At 39.2% G+C, this 14,163-nt stretch overlaps 2 protein-coding genes across 2 annotated transcripts; one reads left to right on the top strand and one right to left on the bottom strand.

Moving 5' to 3' along the window:
- The first annotated feature begins 52 nt into the window (after positions 1-52).
- On the top strand, positions 53-2,940 carry h3f3a (H3 histone, family 3A). Its single transcript, XM_079619303.1, has 4 exons — positions 53-535; positions 1,432-1,572; positions 1,675-1,828; positions 1,910-2,940. The coding sequence occupies exons 2-4, from the start codon at positions 1,445-1,447 to the stop codon at positions 2,036-2,038; spliced, it is 411 nt and encodes a 136-aa protein (XP_079475429.1). The 5' UTR covers positions 53-535; positions 1,432-1,444; the 3' UTR covers positions 2,039-2,940.
- A 3,622-nt stretch (positions 2,941-6,562) lies between these two features.
- On the bottom strand, positions 6,563-11,115 carry gper1 (G protein-coupled estrogen receptor 1). Its single transcript, XM_079610319.1, has 2 exons — positions 11,047-11,115; positions 6,563-8,454 (listed from the first exon to the last, which is right to left on the bottom strand). Exon 2 carries the CDS (start codon positions 8,047-8,049, stop codon positions 6,988-6,990), a length of 1,062 nt encoding a protein of 353 aa, XP_079466445.1. The 5' UTR covers positions 8,050-8,454; positions 11,047-11,115; the 3' UTR covers positions 6,563-6,987.
- Positions 11,116-14,163: the final 3,048 nt, after the last annotated feature.

The raw sequence follows: 14,163 nt of genomic DNA, 5'->3' as shown, positions 1-14,163 counted from the left end.
AAACAATAAAATATAATAAAACACAAAATAACATATTCCCGATTATTTATCTAGTAGGCATTTATATTTGTTAATGATTAGGAGTGCAGTTCAGATGCTTTTGATATTAACCGTTTACTGATGTATGACTATTTCGCTGTAATTTGAGCTGCAATACATATGTTTGTGTTTAGTAAAATAAGTAAACAAACCCCTAAATGGGGATTTGGAAACGTCATAAGTAGCCTAATTCAAGTACATGTTACTCCTGTTTTATCTATTGGATTTTTTTTACTCAAAATAATTTTTTTATGGTTACATTATCAGCTGTGGGACAAATAATATATTCAAAATTGTTTAAAAAAGGTAAACAATGTAGTGTAAATAACGACGAGAGGTGGAGTTTGTTTTAGGTTGAACCAATGAGAAACGAAAACGTCATATATGGGCGTGTATACGCGGCAAGCCACAGACATATATAAACAGAAGCCCAGCCCTCTCTTTTTCAAATACGAGATACAACACCGTGGGAGAAAGATCGTCCAACGAGGATTGTGTGAGTAAACTTTTAAATTATTTGGTAGATATTTCGACATTAGACTCTAATAATAATATTTCCACTTGTGCTAGTTTAAAACAAACCAATAAGGTAGTTACAGAGTTGATCGGATTTTCAGTTTCTCGTGCTTGTTGATGGATAATTTTCTGTCTAATTTATTAGTTTGGATTTAATATTTCAAACACTTTTGTCCTTGAACATATTTCACTTAAATATGATGTGGCGTTTTTATACACGTTATATTCGTCGTCTTGGCGGGCTTTGGAAGCATAAGTGATATTTGATAATTATGTGCTGGTTTGTCGATCTACCTTTTGCCCGCCATTTTGGACAATGGTTTGTTCAGCTTGTTCCTGAAGAGGTCGAGGCGAATAACGTTAACCGGTTGTTAAGTGCTGCATTCAATTAACTTAACCCCGTGCCTCTGAACATTTCACCCGCTATTTCTACATTACGCAATTGGTGTATTCTTAGTTGAAAGTGAGTTTTGCGGTGGGGCTGATGTTTAATCTGCTGTGAACCGGGTCCTGCTGCAGATGGAGGCTGATATAACAGTTACCGGGCGGCTGTTTAACAACAACAGCATCTCCTGTCGTCTAATGCAAATGTTCATCTGCGATGCTCGCTTGGCTGTGTTCACGCATTACAAATTACGCATGGGTTTTAAGCTGGTGTTTAGATTCCCGTATTAGGCACTTAACGTTATAACGTTACATCTTTATAAAACGAGGCATTTTTAGATCAAGTAACGTTAGCTGCAGCTCTTGAGCGGAAGTGCTAAAAGGAATCCACAGGACCCGGATGATACCGCCATTTTAAGTTACCGTTTGAATTTATTTATTTTTTAAACGGGAGGAATTCAATATTTAAATAGTTTTTGGTTTTAATTCTAGAGATTGAAAGAAAATGGCTCGTACCAAGCAGACCGCGCGTAAATCCACTGGAGGAAAGGCGCCAAGAAAACAGCTGGCGACTAAAGCCGCGAGGAAGAGCGCGCCCTCTACCGGTGGCGTCAAGAAGCCCCACAGATACAGGTGGGTCTGAGAGAGAGACTGCTTTTTTTAACTGAACAACACGCATGCTTGATGCAGTTTGTTATACCGGGTAAATCATGTTGTTTTTCTTCCTCCCTTTAGGCCTGGAACTGTTGCTCTGAGAGAGATTCGTCGTTATCAGAAGTCTACAGAGTTGCTGATCCGCAAGTTGCCATTTCAGCGTCTGGTCAGGGAGATTGCACAGGACTTCAAAACTGACCTGAGGTTCCAGAGTGCAGCCATTGGTGCACTTCAGGTGCGTAACTTATTATTACATTTTATTTTTATATATATACTTTATTATATCCGATATTAACTTTTGCTTGTCTTGTTACAGGAAGCAAGTGAGGCCTACCTTGTCGGCCTGTTTGAGGACACTAACTTGTGCGCCATTCATGCCAAGAGAGTCACAATCATGCCCAAGGATATCCAGCTTGCAAGGCGAATCAGAGGAGAGAGGGCCTAATTTTTTTTTCACTTTTTTTTTTACTTTTATTGAGAAACACTCAAAGTAAAAGCAATGGATTTGTACATTGGAGTCATTTTGTAAAGCATTCCTTACAGACTCAGGTTTTTAAAGTGAGTGTGTCTAGATTAACTATTGTAGAGCTCGTTGTGAAGCGACTTTAGTTGCATGCGTAAAATATTTATCACGTATCTTTTACATTGATCATTGGGTTGTAAATAAAATTACTCTACCTCAAAATTGTGCTGTTTTTTTATACGCTTTAATGGATTTTGATTGTAAGGCTTATTCAGCTACTGAAGACTTATACGATGGTGCTAGTGTTAAGTTCTTCTATTTTTATTAGTTCAAAGCTGCCTGATTTGTGGCATGTAGAGTCGTCTTTCCTCCACAAGAGGGCATGATTGAGTCTTTGTGCAGTTTACATCCTTTTCCATCAAAGCTTTTTTTTATCAAAGCTGTCATGAAATTATATTTAGGTTTTGTATTTTGGTTGTTAGGGATGGTATTGCTATTTCTAGGTTATGTATTGTTCTCCATATTTGATAGCAATTGCAAATTATTTTTATACACAAGAATAAAAAGTGAAGTCAAAATTAAACCTGCAAAGTCAATGTGTTGAAGACCTCGCTGTAGCATAGGCTAGTAAAATTATTCAAAAAGTTTACTTTGGAGTTTGCAGTGTCTAGTATGCTTTTTTCACTTGGAAAATAATCACAGCATGCTTGGCTTTGTCAAAACTAACTGACCCTGCTGGATTAAACAATTGTATGAATAAATAATGATTGTTTGTGTTGCTAGTTCATCAAAATAATTTTTTTCAACTTAAGTTCTACAAGATTCTAGATGTATTCAGTAAATTTAGTTAAAGTTGAAATGACTTCAACTGGCTGTTTGTTCTTTTAAGTCAGCAGCTTTTTTTAACAGAAAATCTCACATTTAGCCTACACTGAACGAAGCTGATTCATAGGCTGGTACTCAACATTATTAAACGTTTCACCATCACCCTGTTTAACTCGTCCAATACGCTGAGGTGCCATATTATTCTGAATTTTATAAAATGCCATTACTCAGCACCTGCTAACTTTTCTCCTCAGTATTCTCAGACTTGATTATCTGGCGCCCTCTAGTGTCCAGTGTTGAGTTTGCGCTTCTTTTTTTAGTCTCTTTTCTGGTTTAGCCTATATAATGTTATGTAGGTTTTTACTTATGGTATTTCTTTTGAGGCATTATAAGAGCTACACCTCTAAACTGAAACACTTGTGAAATGCTCTAATAGACCCTCTTGATGTTACCTAAGTTCTTTTTTCTTTTCTTAGAGAAGATTATAATATGTAAATGTAATTGTGAATCTGATCTTTTATTCAAACTCATATTCCCTAAGCATATGCATTAATTCTCACTACTTTAATTACCTGACAAAAGGCAGTCGCGCTTCGGTGTTGTAAGTCTTGTGTTTTATATAAGCTTTCAGTTTATCATTGTCTTCCAAGCCACAATATTTTTGTGAAAATTATTTGGATCAATTCAAATATGAAGAACTCTTTTTGTGTGCTCAAATCTATTGAGGTTTACATTGTTTGTGTGTGAATGCAGACAGTAAACATTGAAAACCATAAGACAGCATGAGTTTGATAAACAGATTCATTTAACCGCATCAAAAGAGAAATCTCACAGACAAATAGGACGCAGTGACGTCAGATCCTTCAACCCTGAGCCCTACTCCGGTCCCAGCTGCAGACACACACTCTTCTCACAGTCTCTGTCCGTCACCTCTTGCTCTGTGTCTTTCTCAGTCGTCCCGTGTCTATTTATTTGTATTTATACAGATATGAAATTAACTACATGTCTCGCTTTGGCTCTTTCCCAGGGGATCGACTGTGGGGATCTGGGTTTCGGCTCTGTTGTCTAATGAGCCGGCCTGTCGTTATTTCACTTTTCTGTATCTTTCTGGGATGCTCACATCCTAAGGCTGTTCTCATCATGGATTGTCAAATATCTGTCAGAGGCACACAACCTTACCCATGCCCTATAGGTCTGTCTGAGACACAAGTTTCCCCAAGTCACTTCAGTTCATGTTTTAATGTGTGGATGTAAAAAATAATAATAATGATATTTTACCATAGTAAATTATGCTATGACGATGTCTATACAAACTCATGAATAGTTATTCAAACAATGCTTACATATTTTTCCCATGGCTGGGCTGTCACAGCTGGAAAAACATTTCTTGGTTTTGCCAGGCTGTATCTCTAACACTCCATATACTGAAAGATGCTGGAAACATGCAGTCATTATTTCGACTAATAGTTGTATTGCCTTTTATCAACTATAAACCATTTAAACAAATATATTTTACAATCGAAAAGCAGCTTTCTCCAAATGATCTTTATCCACAATCCAGGATATGTCAGAGAGAATTACATTACATCCAGAGCAGTGTTATTTTAGAATGATTTACTATTATAGTATTTCTTAATATTTTGAATGAACTTTTTTATATTTCAAGCTTTCATTATACTTTTAGTTTAAGGTTTAAAAATTTGACTTTTACTTTAGACATTCTAGTAACTATAAGTAATTTTGCAACTACATTTTAACTAACTGTCATTAGAGTATTAGTAGACTGTCTGCTTAATATCTGCTAACACTTTATGTTGATGCTCCTAAACACATTGACTAGAAGTAACTTTGCATGTACATGTCAACTTATACTAACACAAACCCTACCAGCACACAAATGAGTTAGTTGACATGTAGTTGCAAAGTGATTGTAGTACTTCAGCTTATTTTATTTCAGTTAGTTGCCAAGGCATTGCTATATTTGAACGCACATTTTTTCATCTAATATTTATATTTAGAGTGAGTTTATAGCTTAATTAACTGATTGACTCAAAATAGTCTGTGCCTCAAAAGCAAAGATGGCAGGACACCCTGAGAAGTGGGGAAGTGATTTTTAAATCTGATCTCCAAAATCAAAATTAGAAACTACACATTTTTACTTAAATTAAAATGTCTTAAAAAAGTTTTAAAAAATTGACATTATTTTCGTGACCAAAAATCACTGAAATTCATTACCATAAGTAGTCCAATCATGTTACTTTGGACGTTTTTTTTATTTTTATTTCCCATTAGTCTCATGATTCTCACGAGATTCTCATTAAAATGAAATGAGAATAAAAACAGAATCACAGCAGCTTGTCTCCAGACAGGAGACATAAACAATATGCACTTTATTGGCCAAAATGTGTCTAATTACGAAAGATGTCTACTTTCTCATGATATGACAGGCACTAAAATGTTCCCTATATTAAATTATGGTCTCGATTAGCTGTTTGTGCAGGCCGGTCAATTTCCTGTGGTATTTGCCATAGATAATAAACAGTAAGTGATTTACCTGTGGAGTAAAAGCAACCCTATATTTTATTGTACTGTGCAGTACAGTATTTTCCATAAGGGAATAAATCAATAATGCATCAATATCACTTCGCCTGAAAACCTAAATATTACAAAATAAGATCATTTTATTACTTTAATGTGAAAATGAGGTTATTCAACCATTCATGAAATCAGCTCTTTCAGACTCGAATGCATTACATCATGCTTCACCCAGACCGTTGTATTGATTAAACATCATTCTGTGTAATGCTCTCCTAAACCGGACTGATAAAAATCCCCCAGAGACCAACCTTGGGATTATTTTTTGAAATCCTAATTTTCCTTTTATTTGTTTATCTTTGTTCTATTTTACTTGGGAAGGAGCCCTCAGACTGCCACTGTGTTTATGATTAATTCGAGTCATATATTGTTTTAGCCCGTGGCATGAGAGGGCTCTCTCTAGGGGAGAGCATTAGCTTCCTGTTATTAAGACTGACACTCTTGTTATCATTTCGTAATCATTTCTGTATACAAAAATATTCAAGTGATACTCAAATCATCTTAACACAGTCTTGACAAACAATGAAACCAAATCATTTTAGGTCTAACTGTGTATCAATGCAGTCTAGACAATGAACAGTTTGATTCTAAATTAATTCAATCTTTGTGGAATTACTTCAAACAGTTCATAGCGATTTACTGCAAGCGTCCTTGTTTTTGCTAAAGGAATGGGAATGCAATGGATATTAGTCTGGATCAAATAAACATCAGCGTTGGACGCCGCACATCTGAAGTCTTGGATAATATGTTTATATCCCGCTCTGCACATCACCTGCCCACTGACTCCAACTTCAGGGAAATAGGAGCCAACACCTGGGTTTAGTGCCGCTAACACTTGTTCAAATGAGCAGTAATCCACCAAATATGTGTGCATTGAGCTGAATTTACTTTAATGTTTCCCTAATGATGTTTTTCATGTAAACCTTGCACATTTACTTCACCTTGTCAAACATCATTTCTGTGTACCACGTTTTACGGAATCCCTAAAAGTGTCTGGAAGTAAATCTCACACTTGAAATTATCTGAATTCTCACATTTGCAGAATCCCCCAGTGAAGAACTCTGTAATAAAAAAAAAAACAATCCTACAAAATATGCATTTATTCAGTCTTGAAGCAGAACAGACCAAGTCGTTGATTGCATCGGTGTCAATAACGTCAATATATGACCAGGAGCATATATTTCGCAATGACTCAGACATGAAATGGGTCGCAGGCACTTCAATGACTTTATTTGTTACTTTAGAATGGGCTCACAGAGAATATGGTCCTATAAAAGTCTTTGTTTTAGACATGCCACATCTCTATTTATTTCAATTATCTGTAAAGGCCAAGCTCTGCATCCGTGCCTTGTAATCCACTTCATCAGCAAATAATCCTTATTTCACCCAGCTGACTTAAACATGAAGCCGTGTTCGTTACGTCAACCCACATGTAACTTCTTGACCAAGTTCTGGAAAGCAAGACAAGGCAGATGACAACTTCCGGAGCTTCAGGCTGGCCCGAACCCGCGCTACACTTCGGACTCGCCCCTGACAGGGATGTGCAAATCCAGAGTGTGATTACAGAAGCGGTAGACCACGGACCAGTTGGCTTTCCGCTTGATGAAGAGCCGTAGCTTGTCCCTGAAAGTCTCCCCGAGGAAGCTGTATATGATAGGGTTCAGGCAGCTGTTGGAGAACGCAGCCAGGTTGACGATGTGCCCGGTCAACGGGTAGTCGTGCCACAGCGTGGTGTCGCTGCGTTTCGATGGGTCGGCCGTGCCCTGGAGCAGCTGGATGCTAATGAAGACGTTCTCGGGCAGCCAGCAAATGAAGAACACCAGCACGACCACCACGATCATGCGCAGGGCCTTCTGCCGGCGAGGCCACAGTCCCTTGTGCTTCTGGGCACGCATGAGGATGCGGACGATTAGGGAGTAGCACAGGCCAATGATTGAGAAGGGCACCAGAAATCCAATCGTCACCTCCAGCCACTGGATCTCGAAGACGTTGGCGAAGCAGAAGTGCACCTCGCCGGTGTGTTGCGTCTGCACGATGGTGAAGGGAAGCAGAGTCGCCAAGATGGAGGCCATCCAGATGAGGCTGCAGCTGAGTTTGGCGTGCTGCATAGTTCGCAGCGGACTGCTGCTAATGGAGCTGGCGAGAGCGACATAGCGGTCGAAACTCATCCATGTCAGGAAGAAGATGCTGCTGTACATGTTCACCTGGAGGAAAAGCGACATGAAGGTACAGAGGACGGCATAGTCATAGTACTTCTCGTTGAGATTGAAGACCTCAATGAGCGAATCCGCCACTAGAATAAGGTCCGCCACGGCCAGGTTGACGAAGTACAGATCAGGGATCGTCATCTTGTCCCTGTGGTTGAGGTTGACCACCAAAATGAGGATGTTCCCGATGAAGCCGATAGGGAACAGGAATATGGTGTACAGGCAGGAGAGGAACAGGCCGATGACGTAAAACTCATAGGTGTCTATGCTTTCGTTCACATCGGTTAGGTTGAATTCATACGAAGCATTGAACTGCTCAGTGCCATTCACGTAAATCGTTATCACAGTGGTAGTCTGCTCTTCCATACTGGCCAAGTCTCTGTTTTAGATGCTTTGAATGGTGCTACATACTTCATTTGTGTCAGTGCCCAGTTCACTTTGTAGAGAGGATCCTTCATGCTGCATTTGCATTCTGATGACAACCAGTGCTTAACACTTGGACGCGGCTCAAAGTTTGGTAGATGCCATCCAGAAAGAGATGCGGCCAGGGTAGAAGACCTCCATTTTCAGAGCAGTCTCTCAGCTATGGAGGCTGCCTGGACTTGTGTGATCCATTGCACCACCACCAAGAGTCTCTCCTTAGGGATTGTGCTGCTTTTTTTTCTTTAGCACACTTTGCTCTTTACACGTGTTTGACCCAGTGCAGTCTGCTCTCCTCCAGTCCGTAAGCATGATTTTTTTAGTCCACCAATGACACCACCACTTTGACACCTGAATTCGAGAGAGAGAGAGAGAGAGAGAGAGAGAGAGAGAGAGAGATGGATATGGATAGTCCACCACAAAAAATACATGTCATCATTTACTCATCCTCAGCTCATTCCAAACCTGTGACTTTCCTTCTTGAGGAACACGAGAACATATTTTGAACAACTATTTTAATGTTTTTTTTTTTTTTTTTGCATACACTGAAAGCCTATGGGGTCTAAAATAGCAACATTTCTGAAAATATCTGATAGAAAGTCATACAGTCTGCTTCAGATGGTGAGTCATACCATCCCTTTAATGAAAATATCATGTTAAATATCTGCTTTTGCACTTGATGGCAGCTCTCATAACAGTTTTTAATCGATTCTCCTTAAGGATTGAGTGTCTACAAGTTTATTAAAATGCAAAGCGATGTCTTAAACAGATGCATTGAAGCACCCTGAGCTGTCAGGCCCATGTGCTAAACTCACAATTATTAAACAGCAAAAAGACGAGCTGTACAACTGCTTCATAGGAATAGATACGGCCCAAAGATTTTCTTCACGGGAGGCTAACTGGACTACATAACATCATGTTCATAACTGATTTTGACTACACAAATGTATTGCGATGTTGGAGAGAGAAACTCTCCAAGGTAGTAAACTGTGATCATTTTTCCCTGCCACAGAGTTAGTGTCAAAAGAACATAGAATCTCATTATATAATATTTTATATTAATATGCCATAGGGCCAATCAAGAATGATGGTGTGTAAAGCTAAATGTAATATTCCATGCTATTTAAAATACCCATTATGCAACAAATGCCATATATTTGAAACAGAAATGTAGATATTTAGATATAGGATCTGTATTAATCCAAATCAATTATATAAACTAAAATTAGGAATGGTAGAACATACTGACCTGCAGTGCCAATCAGGGCATATCAAATTTTTAATTCCTACATAACTGCAACAAAGGCTACATCAATTTTGTAACTAAATAAAAATTTTTTTAACAAAAACAGTGATTTTTATGAGGTCTGGACTCGGAATACGTCAACCTTTAAAAGAATAGACCCGGATTAAACCCCAAATGAAATGGGTTGGCATGCAGCAGAAACGTTTACAAAGTAACGGCATCTATCCAAAATTAGACCACATATTTTCAGCCTTATGCAGATGGCTTTTTAAGAGCATAAATGTTTGGATATTTGGACAATCCCATGCGCAGTGCAATCAAATGCAGCCTTTACTTTGATTGACAGTTTGCAATATATGTCTCAATAAAAATAGAGAAAAATTTATTTAGAAAAATATGTAACAAATACAAATTTTGCTTTCATTTTAGAATTTTCATAACAAACAAAACTGTGAAAGTCTGAGTCTGATCCAATAATTGTATTTCATTCTCAGCAACAGACCCATTCAGAGTTCCTCACTGCATAATAGATAAAGGAACATTTGTTATTGCCTAAAATTACATCTTCTTCAAAAGACCCAGGACAATATAATCCTTTCCTAAATTTACTCACAGCTGCAAGATGACATGAACAATTTATCAGGATATTAGTGATGGAGTAACACAAGACCCAGATAATTGAAAGGCTCATTTGGAGAGACAGAGAGAAGAATGACTGAGCTGCTTCATCAATTATTTGAAATCTCTGTGCATCTGTGAAATTAAGCTTCAGATTTTTTTCCCCTGTTGAAAAGAATGTACTGTATTACAATAGCATGAATGTCCATGATGTTCCAGGCTGGTTTATGCTGGTTCATGATGCTTTGGTGCTGGTCTAACAGGTGCAAAAACAAAGCCAAGCTACACCTGAAAAAAAAATGCTGGGTTGTTTCCACCCATGTTTAAATCGAATATGGACAAACCCAATTTTTAAATTACATTTTAAACCCAATGGTTGGGTTTCTCCATATTTGATCCAGACTTGGGTTGAAACAACCCAGCACCTTTAAAGTGTGTCCAACAAAACTATAGACAGGTGAAGACAGTCCACCATAATAGTCTTCATGGTTGACCTAAATAGTCTGGCTGGTTAAGATATTAACCCTCCTGTTCCACAGACATTTCAATAGTAAAAAAAAACAAAAACATCCTTAACATTCAATAATATTGAGTAAGTATTTATTTTTCATTTGAATTTCACTTTAAATATTATTTTAGTTGTGTTATTTGATTGTGTCATTTTATAGTATTTATGGATATTTTGAATTAGACTTAATTTTAATTCATTTTAAGTCTTTTCCTCTAATGTGTTTTAGAAGTTTCAAACTGACCTCAAACAGAAACAAATGTATTAGTAAAACAGTCATTTGTGAAAAGGTACGTTTCCATTTAAACATGTTAAAGGAAAATTAAAGGTTAATAAAAATAAAAAAAACATTATTATTTTTTCTTCCACGTACAACAAAGGGTACATCACATACATCACACTTGCATCCAAAACACAAAATTTGATGTTCACCAGCCATTGGGTCTTTTCAACTGCATTTGTCTTGCAGATGAACTTAATTTCGGTTGTAATTCATCTATGATGCGATATATTATTACTTAATGAAATTTGTCCCATACAGTGAAAATAATAGAGTCAAAAAGTCACTTACTTTATTCACGAGGGCTTGTGATGCAGTCAGTGTAGAGTTTCTGCAGATTTGTAATCCCTTTACCAGGACAAGATCCACCGTCTGCGCCACCTACTGTTATAAGACAACTCGCTTCTGTCCGTGAGACGCTCCAGAGAAGAATATCACTAACAGCTTCCTTCTTTTCTGGCCACTTGTTCACTAGCCACCCCTCTACCCCCTCCTCTCTCTCTCTCTCTCTCTCTCTCTCTGCTCGGACTTCCCACAGCACGGCTACACACGCACGTGGACAGCATCAATAGCAGGAAACCCACCAACGACAGTTACTTAGGACATATGGCTGCTGTCACATCCATGACACTAGCGCTCATTTAGTTCAAAGAGCGATGGAGAAATAACCAGCCCAGGTTGTTTTAAATGCTCCAGACCTGGGACGAGACATCCCTGATGCATGACTTCATCAAGGACTCTGATGATGAATAATCAAGTATATTTAATACACTTGGTCAGGTTTTAAGGATTTAACATGATGTAAAGTGCTCGTATCCGAGTGAGACGCAAATAAATGTCATTTACTTCGATAAAACACTTGTTCAAATAATGGCCGTGCTAAACAAACGCTCCCATTATAAAAGTCCCTTTCTCTAAGTAGCTGGAATAATCTGTATTGTTCAGTGCCCAATTTGAAGAGATGGTTTCACTGTGTACAGTATGTTAAAATATCTCTGAGAACATCGACAGAATGCAAAATATGCATTATAAGATTATAAGTGAGATGTTAATCATTTAGCGGTGCAGTACAATGTTGGACGGAGAACCATATGACCCTTTATTTGTAAGATGAGGGGTAGCTAAGCTTTTGTCGGCCAAGGGATTACTGAGCCACAAACTATTATGCTTGTAATTCGATTTTCTGAACACGGATGGATTCTGTTCACCTTATCAGTCCCTCTGTGTCAGGACGGGTTTACAGAAAGCTTGAGGGCTCTTTTATGTGCGTCTTCAAAGAGGTTTGTGTAGAACATCCTGAAGTCAATGGTTCGGTGAGAATCCCTGTCAGACTGATGCATCCTCTTTGCTATCACAGAGAGAACATTTCAGACTGGAAAATCAACAAATACAGAACTATAGAAACTTATAAAAGTGATTTAGATACTGAACAGCTTATACTGTTTAATTAATAACTTAATATAAGATAATAAAATAAGTAATTCATAATTATTATAATAATAAATACACAAAACCCAATCTGTTTGTCTGTATATCTATCCATCCATCCACCCAACCATCCACCCACCCAACCCCACCATCCATCCAGCCAGCCATCCACCCAACCCAACCCCACCCATTCACCCAACCATCCCCACCATCCATCCATCCATCCACCCATCCACCCATTCACCCAACCATCCACCCAACCCCACCATCCATCCATCCATCCATCCATCCATCCACCCATTCACCCAACCATCCACCCTATCCACCCAACCCCACCATCCATCCATCCATCCATCCACCCATTCACCCAACCATCCACCCTATCCACCCAACCCCACCATCCATCCATCCATCCATCCACCCTATCCACCCAACCCCACCATCCATCCATCCATCCACCCTATCCACCCAACCCCACCATCCATCCATCCATCCACCCTATCCACCCAACCCCACCATCCATCCAGCCAGCCATCCACCCAACCCAACCCCACCCATTCACCCAACCATCCCCACCATCCATCCATCCATCCACCCATCCACCCATTCACCCAACCATCCACCCAACCCCACCATCCATCCATCCATCCATCCATCCATCCACCCATTCACCCAACCATCCACCCTATCCACCCAACCCCACCATCCATCCATCCATCCATCCACCCATTCACCCAACCATCCACCCTATCCACCCAACCCCACCATCCATCCATCCATCCATCCACCCTATCCACCCAACCCCACCATCCATCCATCCATCCACCCTATCCACCCAACCCCACCATCCATCCATCCATCCACCCTATCCACCCAAATCCAACATTCCCTCCAACCAACCCCACCATCCATCCATTCATCCATCCACCCATTCACCCAACCATCCACCCTATCCACCCAACCCCACCATCCATCCACCCAACCCCACCATCCATCCATCCATCCATCCATCCATCCATCCACCCAACCCCACCATCCATCCATCCATCCATCTATCCACCCAACCCCACCATCCATCCATCCATCCATCCATCCACCCATTCACCCAACCATCCACCCATTCACCCAACCATCCACCCATTCACCCAACCATCCACCCTATCCACCCAACCCCACTATCCATCCATCCATCCATCCATTTTTCTTGAGGGAACTTGTTCATTTTCCTAACTCTTTTTAAGTGCTGCATGCCAGCAGAGCTCCTTTAAAAAAAAAATTATAATGCCAACTGACAGATAACTGGCACATAATAATTACAGTTTTTCTCAATCGCTTTGGCACATTTTTCTAAACAGTCTTAACAATATCTAAACTGCAAGTTCAATTGTCACAACTGTTTGCTGGAACATCAGAACTGTATTGCTGCAATGTCTGCAAAATGTTGTTACTCACCCAACACATTTAATTCATGCTTAATTCATTCAGTAAATTGGCCAATGCCACCAAAAATAAAAAGTGTTTTTGTCATCCTGTGAGCCACGCTGGTCAACATGTTTAGGTGTTTTTTCACCATGGAAGATGGTGATTCAGTAGTTTTGTCTTGCTGAATGCTCTTTTGTACCACACACTGCTTTTTAGATACAGATTTCAGCACTAGGAAAAAAATTACTTGGAAAAGTCAATACTGTAGTACACAAAAAGAACATGGACATTTGGTCACATTTTATATTAGGTGTCCTTACCTACTACTTGCATCAAAAAATTAGTACATTGTGTTCAAGTTGTATTGCAAAACACTTGTGCTGCTATTGAGGTGGAATGTGGGTAAGGTTAGGGACAGGTTTGGCGTTGTGAGTAAGTTTAAGGGTGGTTTAAGGGGTAAGTCAACAGTGTAATTATAGATTTACTGTAATTACAGCCATTTTAAATTTTTAAATGTACAATGTAAAAACATGTATGTACACTATATGTGAATTGTGG

This window comes from Phoxinus phoxinus (assembly GCF_949152265.1).
Source record: "Phoxinus phoxinus genome assembly, chromosome: 1".
Taxonomy (NCBI): domain Eukaryota; kingdom Metazoa; phylum Chordata; class Actinopteri; order Cypriniformes; family Leuciscidae; genus Phoxinus; species Phoxinus phoxinus.
This window is presented reverse-complemented; position numbering and strand designations above follow the sequence as displayed.

Bases quoted from the DNA above. Each gene is read 5' to 3' on its own strand.
- gper1 (XM_079610319.1), bottom strand. From the start codon at position 8,049: ATGGAAGAGCAGACTACCACTGTGATAACGATTTACGTGAATGGCACT.
- h3f3a (XM_079619303.1), top strand. From the start codon at position 1,445: ATGGCTCGTACCAAGCAGACCGCGCGTAAATCCACTGGAGGAAAGGCG. The intron at 1,573-1,674 runs GTGGGTCTGAGA...TCCTCCCTTTAG, and splicing joins AAGAAGCCCCACAGATACAG to GCCTGGAACTGTTGCTCTGA. The intron at 1,829-1,909 runs GTGCGTAACTTA...GTCTTGTTACAG, and splicing joins CAGCCATTGGTGCACTTCAG to GAAGCAAGTGAGGCCTACCT.